At 42.5% G+C, this 16,652-nt stretch overlaps 1 protein-coding gene across 1 annotated transcript in view; it reads left to right on the forward strand.

The window, feature by feature from the left end:
- The first annotated feature begins 362 nt into the window (after positions 1-362).
- The window catches only part of pdss2 (prenyl (decaprenyl) diphosphate synthase, subunit 2), a 221,227-nt gene continuing 204,937 nt past the window's right edge, over positions 363-16,652 (forward strand). Inside the window, exons 1-2 of the mRNA XM_059983003.1 lie at positions 363-417; positions 5,139-5,510. Coding sequence (XP_059838986.1) covers positions 5,263-5,510 — 248 coding nt within the window. The 5' untranslated portion in view covers positions 363-417; positions 5,139-5,262. The remainder of the gene's footprint in view (positions 418-5,138; positions 5,511-16,652) is intronic.

A 16,652-nucleotide genomic window follows, 5' to 3' on the forward strand; every position in this document is an offset into this window, starting at 1 on the left:
ACCTTATCTGGTGCAGCCTCCTCTCCATCAGGGAGAGCTAACGGAGATTTGGGGACTGCTTTGTCTTGCACCCTTTCCTTCCAGCCCCGAAGCCGGGTCTCGGCGGTTTACTCGCCTGCACAGACGCTGCCTGACTTGCCGAGTTCCTCCCGTATTGCTCACGGTCTTCAGCAAATGCACAGTCCCGCACATTGCGCGTGTGGCTTTCGATTTCCAGCAGTTGCAGATCCTCTCGTGTTTGGAAGTGCAGGAACTCCTGTGTTTGGGCTGGAGAGCCGCACACACCCGTACCGCTGCCTCCGCCTCCATGAGCGCTTGTCCCAGCTTTGCACTTTACGGCACTGTCGCTCATCCCGTCGCCAGGCTTAGCGACGGGTCGTATTTTGGATTTCGTGCAATGGCGGCGCACACGGCTTGGTGAGTCTCGCTGGTGATAGTTACTGCAAGAGTTGGAGACGGGGAAAGAGGGAGAGGGGGCAGGCTAACCCGGGAGGAGGCAGAGTGCGGGGTTGACCCACGGTGCGCTGGATCGAACAACACGCCGGGCGCTGAAGGAAATCACCGGGTCAGGCAGCATCTACGAAGGGAAATGGACAGTCGACGTTTCGGGTCGAGACCGTTCACTTCTTCAGTTTCCTTCGTCGCGGCTGCTTGGTCTGGTGAGTTCCTCCAGCATTTTGTGTGGTGCTCCAAATTCCAGCAGCTGCAAACACTTTGTCGGGTAGGGAGGTGACAGACGGTGAAACGGGACCCTCCGGTAGAGAGGTAACTGACAGTGAAACGGGTCCCACCGGATCGGGAGGTGACAGACGGTGAAACGGGACCCTCCGGTAGAGAGGTGACAGACGGTGAAACGGATCCTGTTGGGTCGGGCGGTGACATACGGTGAAAAGGGACTCGCCGGATAGAGAGGTGACGGACTATAGAACGGAACCCATTGAGAGGGAGGTGACAGACAGTGAAATGGGTTTCATTGAGTGGGGGAAGGGTGACAGACGGTGAAACCGATCCTGTCGGATGGTGGGGTTTAACAGACAGTGAAACTGGCCCTGTCATGTTGGGAGGTGATAGGCAGCAGAACGGATCCTGTTGAGTAGGGAGGTGACAGATGATGAAATGGATTCCTCCAGGTCAGTAGGAGACAGGTGGCAAAGAGGGCACTGTCAGGTCGGAAGGAGACAGTCAGCCAAGTGGGTCCTGCTGGGTAGGGAGGTGACAGGTGGGCAATCATGTCCTGTCAGGTGGGGTTGGGAGGGGGTTGACAGATGGTGAAACTGGCCCTGTTGGGTTGGGAGGTGATGGGCACTGGGTGGGTCTTGACAGCTAAGTCGGTCCTGCTAGGCAGGGAAGTGAAAGGCAGCAAAGCGGGTCTGTCCGGGTAGGGAGATGGACAGACAGTGAAACTAGTCCTGTTGGGAGATCCCAGCATTCAGTTGGTCATCTTGGCTGGTCTTGGTGTTGGGCACTAAGGAGCAGTTCGACCTGCTGCTCACTGATCCAGGTTCAGGCAGAGGTGGGAATGCTAGCCTGCCTTTCAGGAAGTTGAAGTTATCACAGAAAGGAAAACTTGACTCAACTTCTTTTGCCCATCACTGAAGTGTTCCAACTAAACTGGACACACTGTCAAGGACCCTTCATCTTATGTTCTCGTTATTCATTGCTTATCTATTTATTATTATTATTATTATTATTTTTCCTCTTTCTTTTTGCATTTGCAGAGGGTTTTTTTGCACATTGGTTGTTCTGTTATGCGTAGTCTGTCGTCGATTCATTTGTGCTTCTTGGATTTACTGTGTATGCCTGTAAATAAAGGAATCTCAAAGTTGTATATGGTGATGTATATGTCCTTTGATAATAGAGTTAGTTTGAACTTTGATCACTGGATACTCAAAAGTGCTTATGGTTTAAAATAAATATAGAATCCAGCGCTCCTTCTGTGGGTAAGACAGTATTCATGGAAAGATTGAAGGTCTCAACTTCCTTGTGGACTTCAACTTAGGTAAGTATGAAATGATGCATTTGGGACAGTGAAACCAGTGTAGGACTTTTAGAGTGCATTTCAGGGCACCGATGATTGTCGTGAAACAGAGGGACCTGGGCGTAGAAGTGGGCAGTTGGCTGAAAGCGGCCACACGAGTACACAGGGTGGAGATGGAAGCATTTAGTATGCTGGTCGTCATTAGTCAGGGCATCTAGTTTAGGGGTTTGAATGTTATAATTCAAAGTTCAACCTAAATTTATTTTCAAAGTACATATATGTCAGCATATACTGCCCTGAGATTCATTTTCTGTGTTGAGCTGAGTGAAGCTATCTGTCTGGTTAAAGGTACATAATTGTTCTTGAACCTGGTGGTGTGGGACCTAAGCTTCTGTTGCTCCTGCTTGATAGCAGCAGTGAGAAGAGAGCATGGCCCAGATGGTGGGGGTCTTTGATGCAGTTTATGTTTTTAGTAAGGCTGGAGTATTCTCTATAGTTTTGGTCACCTTATCATAGAAAAGACATTGGGAGAGGTTTGCCATGCAGGATCTTTATTCCCATGAGTGTAGGGTATTTATAAAATCAAGAGGGGGTATCGTGGATGGTCATCATCAGTTCTCCAGGGTTAGGAAGTCCAAAATTAGAGGGCACAGATATAAGATGAGAGGGCAGAGATTTAAAAGCGACGTGAGCAGTAACTCCTTTATATATAGGGCAGTGTGTACCTGGAGTGAGCTGCCTGATGAACTGTGGAGGTGGGTACAGGTGCAACATTTAAAAGGCAACACATGCAAACTGCTGGAGGAACTCAGCAGGAAATGGAAAAAAAAACTTGACATTTCAAGTCAAGATCCTTCATATGGACTGGAAAGGAAGGAGGAGGATGCCAGAACATGGAAATGGCCAGATGCTTTCCTTGGGTTTATTCTCTGGAAGACTAATGATAAAATCTATACTGTACATCAAAAGGTTGCATTTTTTTTTATTGTAGTTTGCTAAGGTGCTTCAGAAATGTGTCAGATGTGTCATTTCAAATGTTGAAAGGCATGGACAGAGTGGATGTGGCAAAGTTGTTTCCCATGGTGGGGGAGTCTAGTATGAGAGGACATGACTTGAGGATTGAAGGGCGTCCATTCAGAACAGAGATGCGAAAAAAATTTTTTAGCCAGAGGGTGGTGAATCTGTGGAATTTGTTTCCACGGGCGGCAGTGGAGGCCGAGTCATTGGGTGTACTTAAGGCAGAGATTGATAGGTATCTGAGTAGTCAGGACATCAAAGGTTATGGTGAGAAGGCAGGGGAATGGGAATGAAGGGAAGATTGGATCAGCTCATGATGAAATGGCAGAGCAGATTTGATGGGCCGAATGGCAGACTTCTGCTCCTTTGTCTTATAGTCTTATAATAAGACTGCTGATCTTAAAGAATTGTGAGATGGTTGACTGAGGACTTGATGAGTGACAAGAGTGACAAGGTGGGTTGGGGAGAAACTTTCAGACTGCAATAAATGGGAGAATTTGAAACCAGGGACGAGAACTCCAACTGTTTGGGATACCGAATCAACAAACAGTGGTAGTAGATGAATGAACTGATGGGAGGCCAGTCAAGAGAAGATTGACCCTCTGTATCTAAAGAATGTCCTTTGAAGTGGAGAAAGCTGTGGGTTATGACAAACCTTTGAGGGCCCGTCGCAGAGGATCAAGAATGCCTTTTGATAGCTCAATTCTGTCAAAGACTTGTATACAGTTTCAAAATGTATTTATAATAAATAAGAAAGTAGGTTAAATGATACTTGAAAAAAAATTGAAAAATAAAATGAATTTGTTGAAAATATTATGGTCCTGTAAATACTCACCAGGGTGTAGATTTGGTTGAAAAGAGATACTGGATAGATAAGGAGAAAATTTGCAGATGCTGGAAATCCAAGCAACAGACACAAAATACGGGAGGAACAGTCGATGTTTTAGGAAGTCCCTTCTCCAACCTTGCTGAAGAGTCTTGGCCCGAAATGTCAGCTGTACATTTTTTCCACAGTTGCTGCCTGACCTGCTGAGTTCCTCTAGAATTATGTCTGTGTTGACTGGATAGATCTATTTTCCCTGGAGCAGACAAGATTAAGATATGGGATACGATTGAGGTATATAAAATTATGAGGAATATAAATAGGGTAGACTGAAAACACCTTTCCCCATTATCACATGTGGAAAAATCTAGATGACATAGATGTTGATAGATAGATAGATACTTTATTCATCCCCAAGGGTAAATTCAACATTTTTCCAGTGTCCCATACACTTATTGTAGCAAAACTAATTACATACAGTATTTAACTCAGTATAAATATGATATGCATCTAAAATCACCCTCCCAAAAAGCATTAATAAATAGCTTTTAAAAAGTTCTTAAATAGTTTACTGAAGTGCATTGAGTGGTAACTTAAGCTCAGTCCTAACCCCGGCACTTTAACATGTCTTGCCCCTGGTGGTTAAATTGTAGAGCCGAATTGTAGAGTAAGGAGGTAGGAGTTAGAGGGGATGTCACCTTCACCCAGCGTGGCAAGTGTCTGGACTACATTGCCTGAAAGAGCGGTTGAAGCTGAGTCACTGATAGCACTTCAGAAGTGTCGAGATATCCACTTGAATCTGAGTGCTAGGCAATGGGTTTAATACAAAAGGATGCCAGCTAGTTGCTTTGGATGAGTTAGGTGAATGGATTTTTTTTTTCCATGAAAGAAAAATCAATAAATCAATTAGCATGTTGGACAAGATCAAAGATCTTGTTCAAGTAGATGAAGTTGCTTTATTTACTCAGGTCACTCGATATGAAGGTCCAGCCTTGAGGTGCAAATGGTCCCACTGTAGAATGCCTGAACTTCAGCTTGTTACTGATTTGCCTGTTTCAAAACTGAGGGTTGAGTTGAGCTGAATGGCAAATGGCATTGGCAGGCAAATATGATGGCACTGTCACATTCAGAGTGCCTGTGGGTGTAACAAAACCTTACATTATCTGTTGCCTGACCTGTTCATTTCTGCCAGCATTTTGTGTGTGTTGCGTTATTCTTTACAGTCTTTTACTTCTTACATATTTACTCCCAGTTGAACGACCCATGGAATAAAAAGATGCATGGCAAACTAAATTAATTAAGTATCTCTTTCCTTGGCAGGAACCACTGATGATTTTCTTCATCCTTTGTTCCTTCGCTGTCTTTAGCATAGATCCTGGAGTATACGGTTTCCTAGCTGTAAAGTTAAGTATCTCCTAGATCTTCACACTCAACCTGTGTAAGCATGTCACTGACACTGAGAATCATGAAGTATGGAACTGCTTTGGCTGGTGCTTATAACCACAGCCGTGTCTTGTACTCAACCACATCCCCTTCATCGTGGACAAAAGTGGTGTCTGAGGCGGAGAAGATCGTTGGATACCCAACCTCCTTTATGAGTCTTCGTTGCCTGCTCAGTGATGAGTTAAGCAACATTGCTCTTCATGTCAGAAAATTGGTCGGGACGAAGCATCCTTTAATATCTACAGCCAGGTAAACGATGCGGCCAAATACCAGGGGTGGGGGTCCTTTAAATGGTGTCAAAGTCACTTGCCTTAATGATATATTACTAAATGATGTATTTTTGCTGATCTTTTACACAGCCAGAAAATCACTGCAAATCTTAATGGCTATTTGCATGTGCAAGTATTAGCTAAATTGACAAGAGAGCATAAGGCAGGGAGTTAAATGTAAGCTGACCAGTCCAGCTGAGAGGAAGGCTGGTGATCAGTGTCTCACAAGCAGCATTTGTAATTCTGCCAACTGCATATGCATCTGATAATTGGTCTGTACATGGTAATGCATGCCCTTATTTCCATTTGTGCTAACAAATTATGCAGGGGTGAAAAGTCAACTCAAGTCAAGTTTATTGTCATTTAACTACATGTATACTGTCAAATGAGACAACATTTCTCCAGACCAGGGAATGAAGCACAGTAGTACACATAGCACATGTATAACACACAATAATTTAAGAAAATAAGAATAAAATGTACAAATTAATTGCACATGAATAAACAAAGTAAAATACATAAATATTGTGGGGTACAGATCAAATTAGCGGGTGATGTTTTAAATGAGATGCGGCAGGGAGTTCAAAAGCCTCATGGCCTGAGGGAAGAAACTGTTTCCCATCTTGACTGTTTTTGTCTTCATGCATCGGAGTCTCTTGCCTGATGGCAGAAAGTCAAAGAGGATGCCGGATGGATGGGTGGAATCCTTGGTAATACTTAGGGCCCTGTGTATACAGCTTGCCTGATTAATGTCCCTGATGAATGGTAGGGAGATCCTTATAATCCTTTCAGCTGTTCTCACAGTTCTTTGTAGAGACTTCTAGTCTGATGCTCTGCTGCTCCCATACTAGATGGAGACGCAGCTTGTCAATGGTGTTCCTGTAAAATACAGTTAAAGTTGAGGTTGAAATTCCCAACCTGGGAGTGGGTGATGCAGAACCGATGCTAAGGATTACAGGGTGGGTTGGAGGCTAGCATTGAGGTAATTATTACTTTAAATGCACCAGAGCAAAAATAACAAATATCCTTGGCTGCTTGCTGTCCCAAGACCAGCTGGCTTCATAAAAGGAGCAGCCCATGATTATCAACTATTCATAGATGGGCAAGGGCGAGAATTTTATCGAGTATGAATGAGTTAAGCTTGCCTTAGAAAACATTGGCTGCACTGGTGTAAAATAAGTAAATTGATATGCTGGCTTCATCTATGCTGTTCTCTGGTTTATTTCCTCCTGACGTGATGACTTCTCTAGTGTGAGATTTTTATGGAATTAGTGAGGGTTAAGAACAATATGTTCCCACTGAAATGATGTATGCCTTCCAAATCTGGGACACTTAATTCAAGAATCATACAGCAAGGAGTAGTAGGTCATAGCAGTCAGCAAAAGCACACTATGAAAATGTCTAGAGGAGCATAGAAAGGCTGTACATCATACCTTAAATAGAATAGATTAGCGGTGCAGAAGTTCCCAACTTTTTATGCCTTGGACCAATACCATTATCAAGCAGTCTGTGGACCCCAGGCTGGGAACCCTTGGCAGATGGAGTAAAACATAATTTTGGTAATAAAAACTGGATTTTAAATTCTGGAGTGTATGCTAATGTGATTACCGTAAGATCGTAAAATAGCAAAGAGTACAACAAAGTGTTTCTTTTGCTTCAAGAGCAAGATTGTTTGAACTTAGATTCTAACTTCAAATGTGAAGTTAAGAAGCACTTCTGTATGCAAACGATAGTAAAAGTTTGAACTCTTCCTGCAGACAGTACTTTATCCTGGTCAGCAATAAGCTGAAATTCTCTGATTGATGTTGGTTAATAATGACAAGGCAGGTTTATGGATTAAGGGTGCAGATGGCCCTCAACTCATTGAATTATGAAACAGACTCGCATGCTAAAAGGCCTGCTTCAGTTCATGTGTCACTCTTCTCAATAACAGAACATTGCTAACCTACAGAATTGAGGTGTTCATGATCATCACAACTTTGATGAAAATTGACTACAGGGTTCCATGTATGCCTTTTGTGTATCATTTTTGCTCTGCAAGTCTGCACATTTACCACTGCTACCTTGACATTATTGGCAGGAAGACAGCAAGGATTATAAGTATCATCATAAAACTCACTGGAAGTTCCAGTGCTTTTGCCCTCTAGGTCTATCTAGTTCTGGTAATGCTGTGTATAATGCTCCTATCTGATAGTAAAGTTTTCAGAGTAACACTGACACTTTCCTAGGTGGCTCTAAGATTCGTACCACTTGTGGGTATGCTAGTATAGTCCAACAGTGCTGTTTGAACATTGGGCGGTCAGGTGATAGTATGAAAAGATCATGGTTGAGTACCATACTGCTGAGGCAAAACAACAGAATCTCTGTGCTCTGAAGTTGTTACTCACCTAACAAGATGCAGGTTTAAGTTTAACAAAAAAATCTGGTCCTACTAGTAGTAGTCCCACTTCAGTTAAACAGCTTGGGTTCAGAAAGTCGCTAATATAATTTCTTATCTGCAGCATAAATATCTTGCTAAAAAATGGTTGAAGTCCAGATTGTCTTATTCCAATTTTTCTCATTTCAATTATTGGAATATGAAGAGCTTTATTTATCGGGAGCATTGAAAATATGCCAGTTTTTGAATATGCACTAGGACGCATTTACCGAGCAGTCGGTGGTCACTTTGGGGATTTCGGCTTGAACATGAATATCATGGAGGGTGTGCAGTAAGTGTGTTTTTCACATTTTGTTTCTATTTATTTTTCTAATATGAACCATTTTGTCGATAAAGTCAATTTAATGCTAAAACTTAGTATTTGTTTTGGCGGTGTGTTTTGAGACTGCCTCATTCCAAACTGTGCCAACATTAAATTATTATATAAACAGCAAGGCATTGCTGAGCCTGTGTTATTCTTCTACAGAATGAAAAAACATTTCCTTAAAGCTTTTAATAATTTTACTTTAGAAAAAAATTTAATTTTCCAAAATGAAATCTTGGGCCCGCGGATTCAGGAATAAATGGAATGGATCATTTAGCTTATCACAATTACCCTACTGCTGACTTTCTTATAGTGCATTTATTTAAACTTTATCATATTTTCTGTCCTATTGCTCTTTACATTCATTTTAATAGAATCAAATGTTTTGAACAATTATGTTCAGTAGGGGCTTGTGGTAAAGTCTTTCAGCTTTTTGTATTGAACAGTGCAGTGGATAAAGCATTTTATAATTAGTTTTCTTTGTACTGGTAGCAATAATCTTGATTAAATATAACTTGATTTTCATTTTTTGAAATATTGAAAACAATCTTTCATTGTTTGCCCATTTTCTACTTTACATTTTGCTTTCTTAACATTCTTTTTAGTCCAGTTTTGAGGTGCCAGTTTTCTGAGCCTGAGGTCTGAAGTGGCTCAGGAAGCAAGTCTATTACCACTTGCTTGTAACCAGGTGGTGATGCACAATAAAATGTCAGTAATGCCTTCAATCTGTTAGTCATGAAGTCAGCATTTGAGTCTGTTTGAATTGAAAAGATTGTTCTAATCAGAGATCTAAATACTACATATTGAACTTTATAATATACTTTAAAATGAACGCTATAATTTTCTTGATTAGATGAAAATAAAAAAAACCTGCAGGTACTGGAAATTGTAAATATAATCAAAAAATACTGGAAATACTGGCCAGACAGCATCTGTTGAAATAAAAATTGACTTTTCAGGTTTGGAACCCTTATTCAATACCAAGCACATCTTTCTGTCCCTATGCGACTCCCTTGTCCATTTGTCCCCCCCCCCCCCCATCCATTCCCACCCATCTCCCTCCCAGCACTTATTCTTGTAAGCAGAACAAGTGTTACACCTGCCCTTACACTTTCTCCCTCACCACCATTCAGGGCCCCAGACAGTCCTTCCAGCTGAGGCGACATTTCACCTGTGAGTCGGCTGGTGTGGTATACTGCGTCCGGTGCTCCTGGTGAGGCCTTTTATATATTGGTAAGACCCAACACAGACTGGGAGACTGTTTCGCTGAACACCTATGCTCTGTCTGCCAGAGGAAGCAGGATCTCTCAGAGACTACACATTTTAATTCCACGTCCCATTCCCATTCTGATATGTCTATCCATGGCCTCCTCTACTGTCAAGATGAAGCCACACTCAGGTTGGAGGAACAACACCTTATATACCAGCTGGGTAGCTTCCAACCTGATGGCATGAACATTGATTTCTCTAACTATTGTTAATGCACCCCTCCCCTTCTTACCCCATCTCTTATTTGTTTATTTATTTATCTATCTATCTATCTATCTATCTATTTATTCTCTTCTCTTTTTCTTCTTTTCTCTCTTTTTTCTCTCTCTCTCTCACAATCACTCCTTGCCTGCTCTCCATCTCCCTCTGGTGCTCCCCTCCCGCTTTCTTTCTCCCAAGGCCTCCCGTCCCATGATCCTTTCCCTTCTCCAGCTCTGCATCCCTTTTGCCAATCACCTCTCCAGCTCTTAGCTTCATCCCTCCCCCTCCTGTCATCTCCTATAATTTTGGATCTCCCCCTTCCACTTTCAAATCTCTTACTATCTCTTCTTTCTGTTAGTCGACGAAGGGTCTTGGCCTGAAACGTTGACTGTACTTCTTCCTATAGATGCTGCCTGGCCTGCTGTGTTCCACCAGCATTTTGTGTGTGCTGTTCCATACTGAAATGTAGTTTGAAAATCTCAAATACATTTGAGAACTCTATTTTATATTACCCCTGTCAATTTACCATATTATCCAAGCAGGACTTTATTTTACTGAAATGCCATGATTTTATACTTTACACAGAAGAAGAATAATTAACCTTTCCAGTCTGGGACTCTTCACCAGATCTCAAATGCTGTTTGCAAAGTTAAAATAAGATTGAGATCTCCATGCACATTTTTATGGATTTAACACATTTACCAAGGAGGACCACATTTTACTTAAGAGCCATAATCATTTACTCTTCACTTTAAAAACAAAATTTGGCTCCTCTGTAATTCTAGATATCCTCTTCCACCGTGTGGGTTGGAACAATTTTTATTTGAAATCCATGGCAATTTTTGGGAAAAGTTACTTTCCAACACATTATTGTGTATTTTTGAGAATATTTTTTTTCATCCAGAGGGTGGTTAAAATCTGGAACACAACTTCAGTGGGATTGGTGGTGTCGAGTATTCTTACAACATTTAGTCGAACTTATTGAAGGCCATGGCTCATGTGCTGCCTAGATCGGACCACAACGGGCTGTAGGACTCTCACTTTGCACATTTTGATTTCATGAAAATGATTTTTGCATTATCCTGTTAGCTTCAGCATTGTGGACATCGTGGGTGCTTAACTGAAGCACAATCTTGAGAGTATTTGTTCTGGTGGAAGCAGTGCTGGAAGATATTCAACAGATTAGGAAGCATCTTTGAAAAGCAAGACAGTTCACGTTTCAGGCTTATCAGAAATATTTATAATGTTTTTGGTTTGTCTATGTGTAGATTAGATTGCATGGAATTCTCAACAAGATAAAAAATTTGAAGATGCTACTTTTACATAGCATCTAAGGAAGAGGCACCATGTGGCAGTATAATGGACCTACAAATTACTTATTTAAAAAAAAAGTGTTGCAAATATTCAACATGCTATTCCACAGAAGTTGCATAATTTATCCAAGGTACCATTGTGGAAAATATTAAGAACGTGCAGATTCAAATTCGGTAATCAGTGAATAATGCAAGCAACACTCAATTTGCTGGAGGAACTCAGCAGGCCAGACAGCATCTATAGAAAAGAGTAAAGTTGACATTTCAGGCTGAGACCTTTCAGGACTGGAGAAAAAAGATGAGTCAGAGTTTGAAGGTGGGGGGAGGGAGAAACACAAGGTGATAGGTGAAACTGAGGGGGGGAGGAGTGAAATAAAGAGTTGGGAAGTTGATTGGTGAAAGAGATACAGGCCTGGAGAAAGGGCAATCTAATAGGAGAGGGCAGAAGGCCATGGAAGAATGAGAATCAGGGAGGAGCACCAGAGGAAGGCGATGAGCAGGTGAGGAGATAAGGTGAGAGAGGGAAAAGGGGATGGGCTATTATCAGAAGTTTGAGAAATCTATGTTCATGCCATCAGGCTACCCAGATGGAATGCAATGTGTTGCTCCTCCAGTCTGAGTATGGCCTCATCGCGACAGTAGAGGAAGCCATGGATTGACATGTCGGAACAGGAAGTGGGATTAAATGAGTGGCCACTGGGAGATCCCGCTTTCCCTGGTGGATGGAGCATAGGTGCTTGTTGAAGTGGTCTCCCAATCTACAAATGTACATCGGGTCTCACCGATAAACAAGAGGCTACACCAGGGACACAGGATACAGTAGATGATACCGACAGACTCACAGGTGAAGAGTCTTCTCAGCTAGAAGGACTGTTTGGGGCTTTGAATAGTAGTGAGGGGGGAGGTGTAGGGGCAGGTGTAGGACTTGTTCCAAACAAATAAGCCAGTTGTTTGCTGAAGTCTGGCGAATATTTCCCATTTTATTATTTAGCAAATCAATCTAAAAAAAAATGATAATTTAAAAATGTTTACCTGCTTTATTCTGTTGTTAAAGCTGTGGCTTAGAAGGGAATGGGGGAGGAGTGCAGTGGTGATAGAGGGTTCAATAGTTAGGGGAGCGGACAGGAGATTCATTGGAGATGGAACAGACTTTCGGGTGGTATGCTGCCTCCCAGCTGCCCAGGTCAGGGACATCTCAGATTCGTTTCACAGCATCCTAAAAGAAGAAGGTGAGCAACCAGAAGTTGTGGTAGATATTGGTACCAAGAACATAGGTAGGAAAAGGGATGAAGTCATGAATAGAGAATAAAGGGTGCTAGGGAGGAAGCTGAAATGCAGTACTTCAAAGGTAGTGATCCCAATTGCTGCCTGTGTTGTGCGCCAGTGAGGATAAGAATAGCATGATTCAGCTGATGAGTATGTGGCTGAGGAATCGTCGCAGTGGACAGGTTTTCATATTGTGGGCCATTAGGATCCCTTCAGGAGAATGCATGACCTGTTGTATACAAAAAGGAAGGACTAAATCTGAACTTGAGAGGGACCAATATCCTCGTGGGCAGATTCAGTAGAACTTTTGGGGATTGTTTAAATTAGTTTAGCAGCATGATAGGAACAGAGTGATAGGTCAGAGGATGTGCCAATTGATATATAGGTAGATGCAGTGTATAGAGAGATTGTGAGGAAGGATCAGCAGTTGAAAGGGCAAAATTGCTATCAGTTGGATGGTTTGAAGGGTGTCTATTTTAATGAAGGAAGTATCAAGAACCAGGACGATGAACCTAGAGCATGGGTCAGTACATGGAGCAATGATATTGTGGCCATTAAGGAGACGTGTTATCACACGGGGAAATGGCTGCCTGATGTTCTGGGATTTAGACGTTACTAAAGATACAGGGAGGGAGGTAAAAGAGGTGGGGGAGTGGCATTGTTAATCAGAGATTAGATCACAGCTGCAGAAAGGTGGGACATCTTGGAGGGTTTGTCTGCTGAGTAAGTGTTAGTGCAATTCAGAAACAGAAATGAGGCAATCTCTCTATTTGGGTATTCTATAGAGCCCCTTCCCTCACCACCACCAATAGTAACTGAGGAACAGATAGGGAGGCAGATTTTGAAAATGTGTAAAAACAACAGGGATGTCATCATAGGTTATTTCCACTTTACTGATACTGATTTAGCACCTCCTTATTGCAATAAAGTTTAGATGGGGTGGAATGTGTTAGTTGCATCCAGGAAGGAGTCCTGACACAATATGTAGACAGGCTGACTAGAGGTGAACCCATACTGGATTTGGTGCTTTGCAATGCATCAGGTCCAGTGTTAGATCTCTCTAAGGGTGAGCATTTCAGAGACAGTGATCACAACTCCCTGACCTTTACCATAGTCTTGGAGAGGGATAGGAGCAGACAGTATGGAAAAGTTTTTAATTGGGAGAGGAGGAATTATGATGCTATTGGGCAGGAACTTGGGCATAAGTTGGGAATAAATGTACTCAGGAACGTTGCTTAGGGAGCATTCTCATGAGGTTCTGGATAGGCTGAGGGAGGGAAATGATTGTAGTGAAAAGGAAACATGGGCGACAAGAAGAGGAGCATCCAATCAAGAGAAAGAAAGAAATTTACTCAAGATTTAGGAAGCCAGGATTAGACGGGGTTCTAAAGAGTTGCAGGGTTACCAGGAAAGATCTGAAGAATGGATTTAGGAAGGCTAGAAGGGGACATGAGAAGGCCTTGGGGAGTAGGATTAAGGAAAACTCCATGGCGTTGTGTACACACTCGTGAAAAACAAGAGGATGAAGGTAGACAGAAGAGAAGACATATGCTTGGAGTTGGAGGATGTGGGAAGGTCCTTAATGAGTACTTCACTTCAATGTTCACCAGTGAATACCTTGATGTTTGTGAAGACAGTGTAAGCAGGCTGATGGGCTATAACACATCAATGTTAAGCTAGAGAATGGGCCGGAACATTTATAAAACATTAGGAAAGATAGGTTCTGGGGCCAAATGGGATGTATCCAAGGTTACTATGGGAAGTGAAGGAAGAGATTGCTGCACCTTTGATCTTTGAGTCCTCAGTAGCCAAAGGAGAAGTACCAGATGATTGGAGGGTAGCTAATATTATTCCCATGTATGGATAACCCTAGAATTATAGACCTGTTAATCTACTTCAGTGTTAGGCAAATTATTGAAAAAGAATCTTAGAGACAAGATTTAAGAGCATTTGGAGAAGCATAGTTTGATGAGGGATAGCCAGCATGGCTTTTTAAGGGGCAGGTCATGCCTCACAAACCTGACTTGACTTCTTTGAGGATGTGAAGGATGTGATGTATATGGATTTCAGTAAGGCATTAGATAATTTTCCCCATGGTAGGCTTATTCAGAAAGTCAGGAGGCATGGGATCCAGGGAAACTTGGCTGTGAGAATTCAGAATTGGCTTGTCCACAGACAGAAGGTGGTTATAGATGGAACATAGTCTGCCTGGAGGTGGGTTACCCGTGGCGTTCCGCAGGGATCTAATCTGGCACCCCTGCTCTTTGTGATTTTATAAATGACTTGGATGATGGTGTGAAGGGGTGGGTTAATGACACAAAGGTCAGAGGTGTTGTGGATAATGTATAAGGTTGCCATAGGTTACAACAAAACATTGACAGAATGCAGAGCTGGGCTAAGTGGCAAATGGAGTTTAACCTGGAAAAGTGAGAAGTGATTCACTTTGTAAGATCGAATCTGAAGGCAGAATGTGTGGTTAATGGATGATACTCAGCAATGGAACAGAGGGCTCTTGGAGTCCATGGCCATAGATCCCCCATGCAATTTGATAAGACTGTGAAGAAAACATGTTGTGTGTTGGCCTTAATCAGAGGTTTAAGTTCAAGAGCCTCAAGGTAATATTGCAGCTCTGTAAAACCTGGTTAAACCACACTTCGAATATTGTGTTCAGTTCTAGTCACCTCATTACAAGAATGATGTGGAAACTTCAGAGAGGGTGCAGAGGAGATTTACCAGGATGCTGCCTTGATTAGAGAGAATAGTTGATGAAAATAGGTCGAGCAAGCTTGGGCTTTTCTCTTTGGACTGAAGGAGAATGAGAGGTAACTTGATAGAGGTGAACTCAATTATGGGAGACATAGGTGGAGTGGATAGTCAGAAACTTTTTCTCAAGGCAGAAATGGCCATAATGAGGAGGCATAACTTTAAGCTGACTGGAGGAAAGTATGGGGGATGTTGGAGGTGGCTTTTTCTCGCAAGGTGTGTTCGGTGCTTGGAATGCTCTGCCCTAGGTGCTAGTTGAGGCTGTGACATTAGAGATACTTAAGAAGGACTTGGGCACATGTGTGAGAGGAAGATGGAGGGCTATGTAGGAGGGGAGGGTGAGCTTGATCTTAGGTTGGGGTAAAAGGCTGGGGCGACATTGTGTGCTCAAGGGCCTGTATGGTGCTGTAATGTTCTCTCTCTGTTCTCTGTAGGATTCTGAGACTTACTATGTGTATCAGTTCTTGACAATGGCTTATTGTTACTGTTGGGATTATTTGTGCATGAAGGATGTTCTCACTTTAGAAGGATTCCAAATGTGTGCATGTTGTCAGGTTAATTTTGAAGTGGTGATTGATCCTGTCAGTTGATTTGGGTGGGGGAGGGGGAATGACGTATGGGTTGGATTTTGAACAGGAGCAGGTCAGAGGATAAAGCTGCAGCCAGCAAGAGCAAGTCTAGTAATCATGGTAACCAGGGACTAACTAAAGGAATACTCAGTTGAACTGCATTTATTTCAGTGCTTGAGGTATAATGGGTAAGACAGATGAACTGGAGTGGGGATTAGAACTGGTTTGTTATTGTAACTTGGACCGAGATACAGTAAGAAGCTTGTTCACTCATATCAAATCATTACATTGTCTGTTGAGATAAAGCAATAATAGAATGCAGAATAAAGTGCAGGTGACATGCAAGATGATAGCGAGGTGAAATCAAGACTCCCTCTTATACTAGGGAATCATTCAGTGGTCCTATAACAGCTGGACAGAAGCTGTCCTTGAGCCTGGTAGGACTTGCTTTTAGGTAGTTGTATCAACTGCCTGATGGGAGAGTGAAGGGAGAGAATATCTGGGCTGGATATAGTCTTTTGTAATGCTGGTGGCTCTGCAATCTTGCAGATGGAATTAGAGCAGACTCTTGCCGCACAGTCATGATAAGTGCAGATCTGGCAGTTCAGAATTCCAGGATATGGATGTTACAGGTAATAATAAGGTACATGTAGGCAAGGAGAGGAAGGTTGCTTCTTGATACCACCTGAAGATGACATTCTAGTGAGGCCATTTTGGCAGAACTTGAAACAAAAAAAGGTGGGTCCCACTGTATTGTACACTCCCGAGTTGTCAGTGGAACTTAGGAGAAGGTATAGGAGAAGACATTGCTCATTGTTGTAAAAATAATAGTTCTGTACTAGTGGAGATTTTAATTTCCTAAGTATTGAATGGGCAACCCAGAGTGTTAAGGGCCTGGATGGAGATCAAATTTGTGAAATGTGTCCAGGAATATTTCCTGAGTTACTATATAGGGGGTCATGTTGGCATGTGGCCAAGTGGTTAAGGCATTCGTCTAGTG

The sequence above is a fragment of the Hypanus sabinus genome, chromosome 10, assembly GCF_030144855.1.
Source record: "Hypanus sabinus isolate sHypSab1 chromosome 10, sHypSab1.hap1, whole genome shotgun sequence".
In the NCBI taxonomy this organism is placed as follows: domain Eukaryota; kingdom Metazoa; phylum Chordata; class Chondrichthyes; order Myliobatiformes; family Dasyatidae; genus Hypanus; species Hypanus sabinus.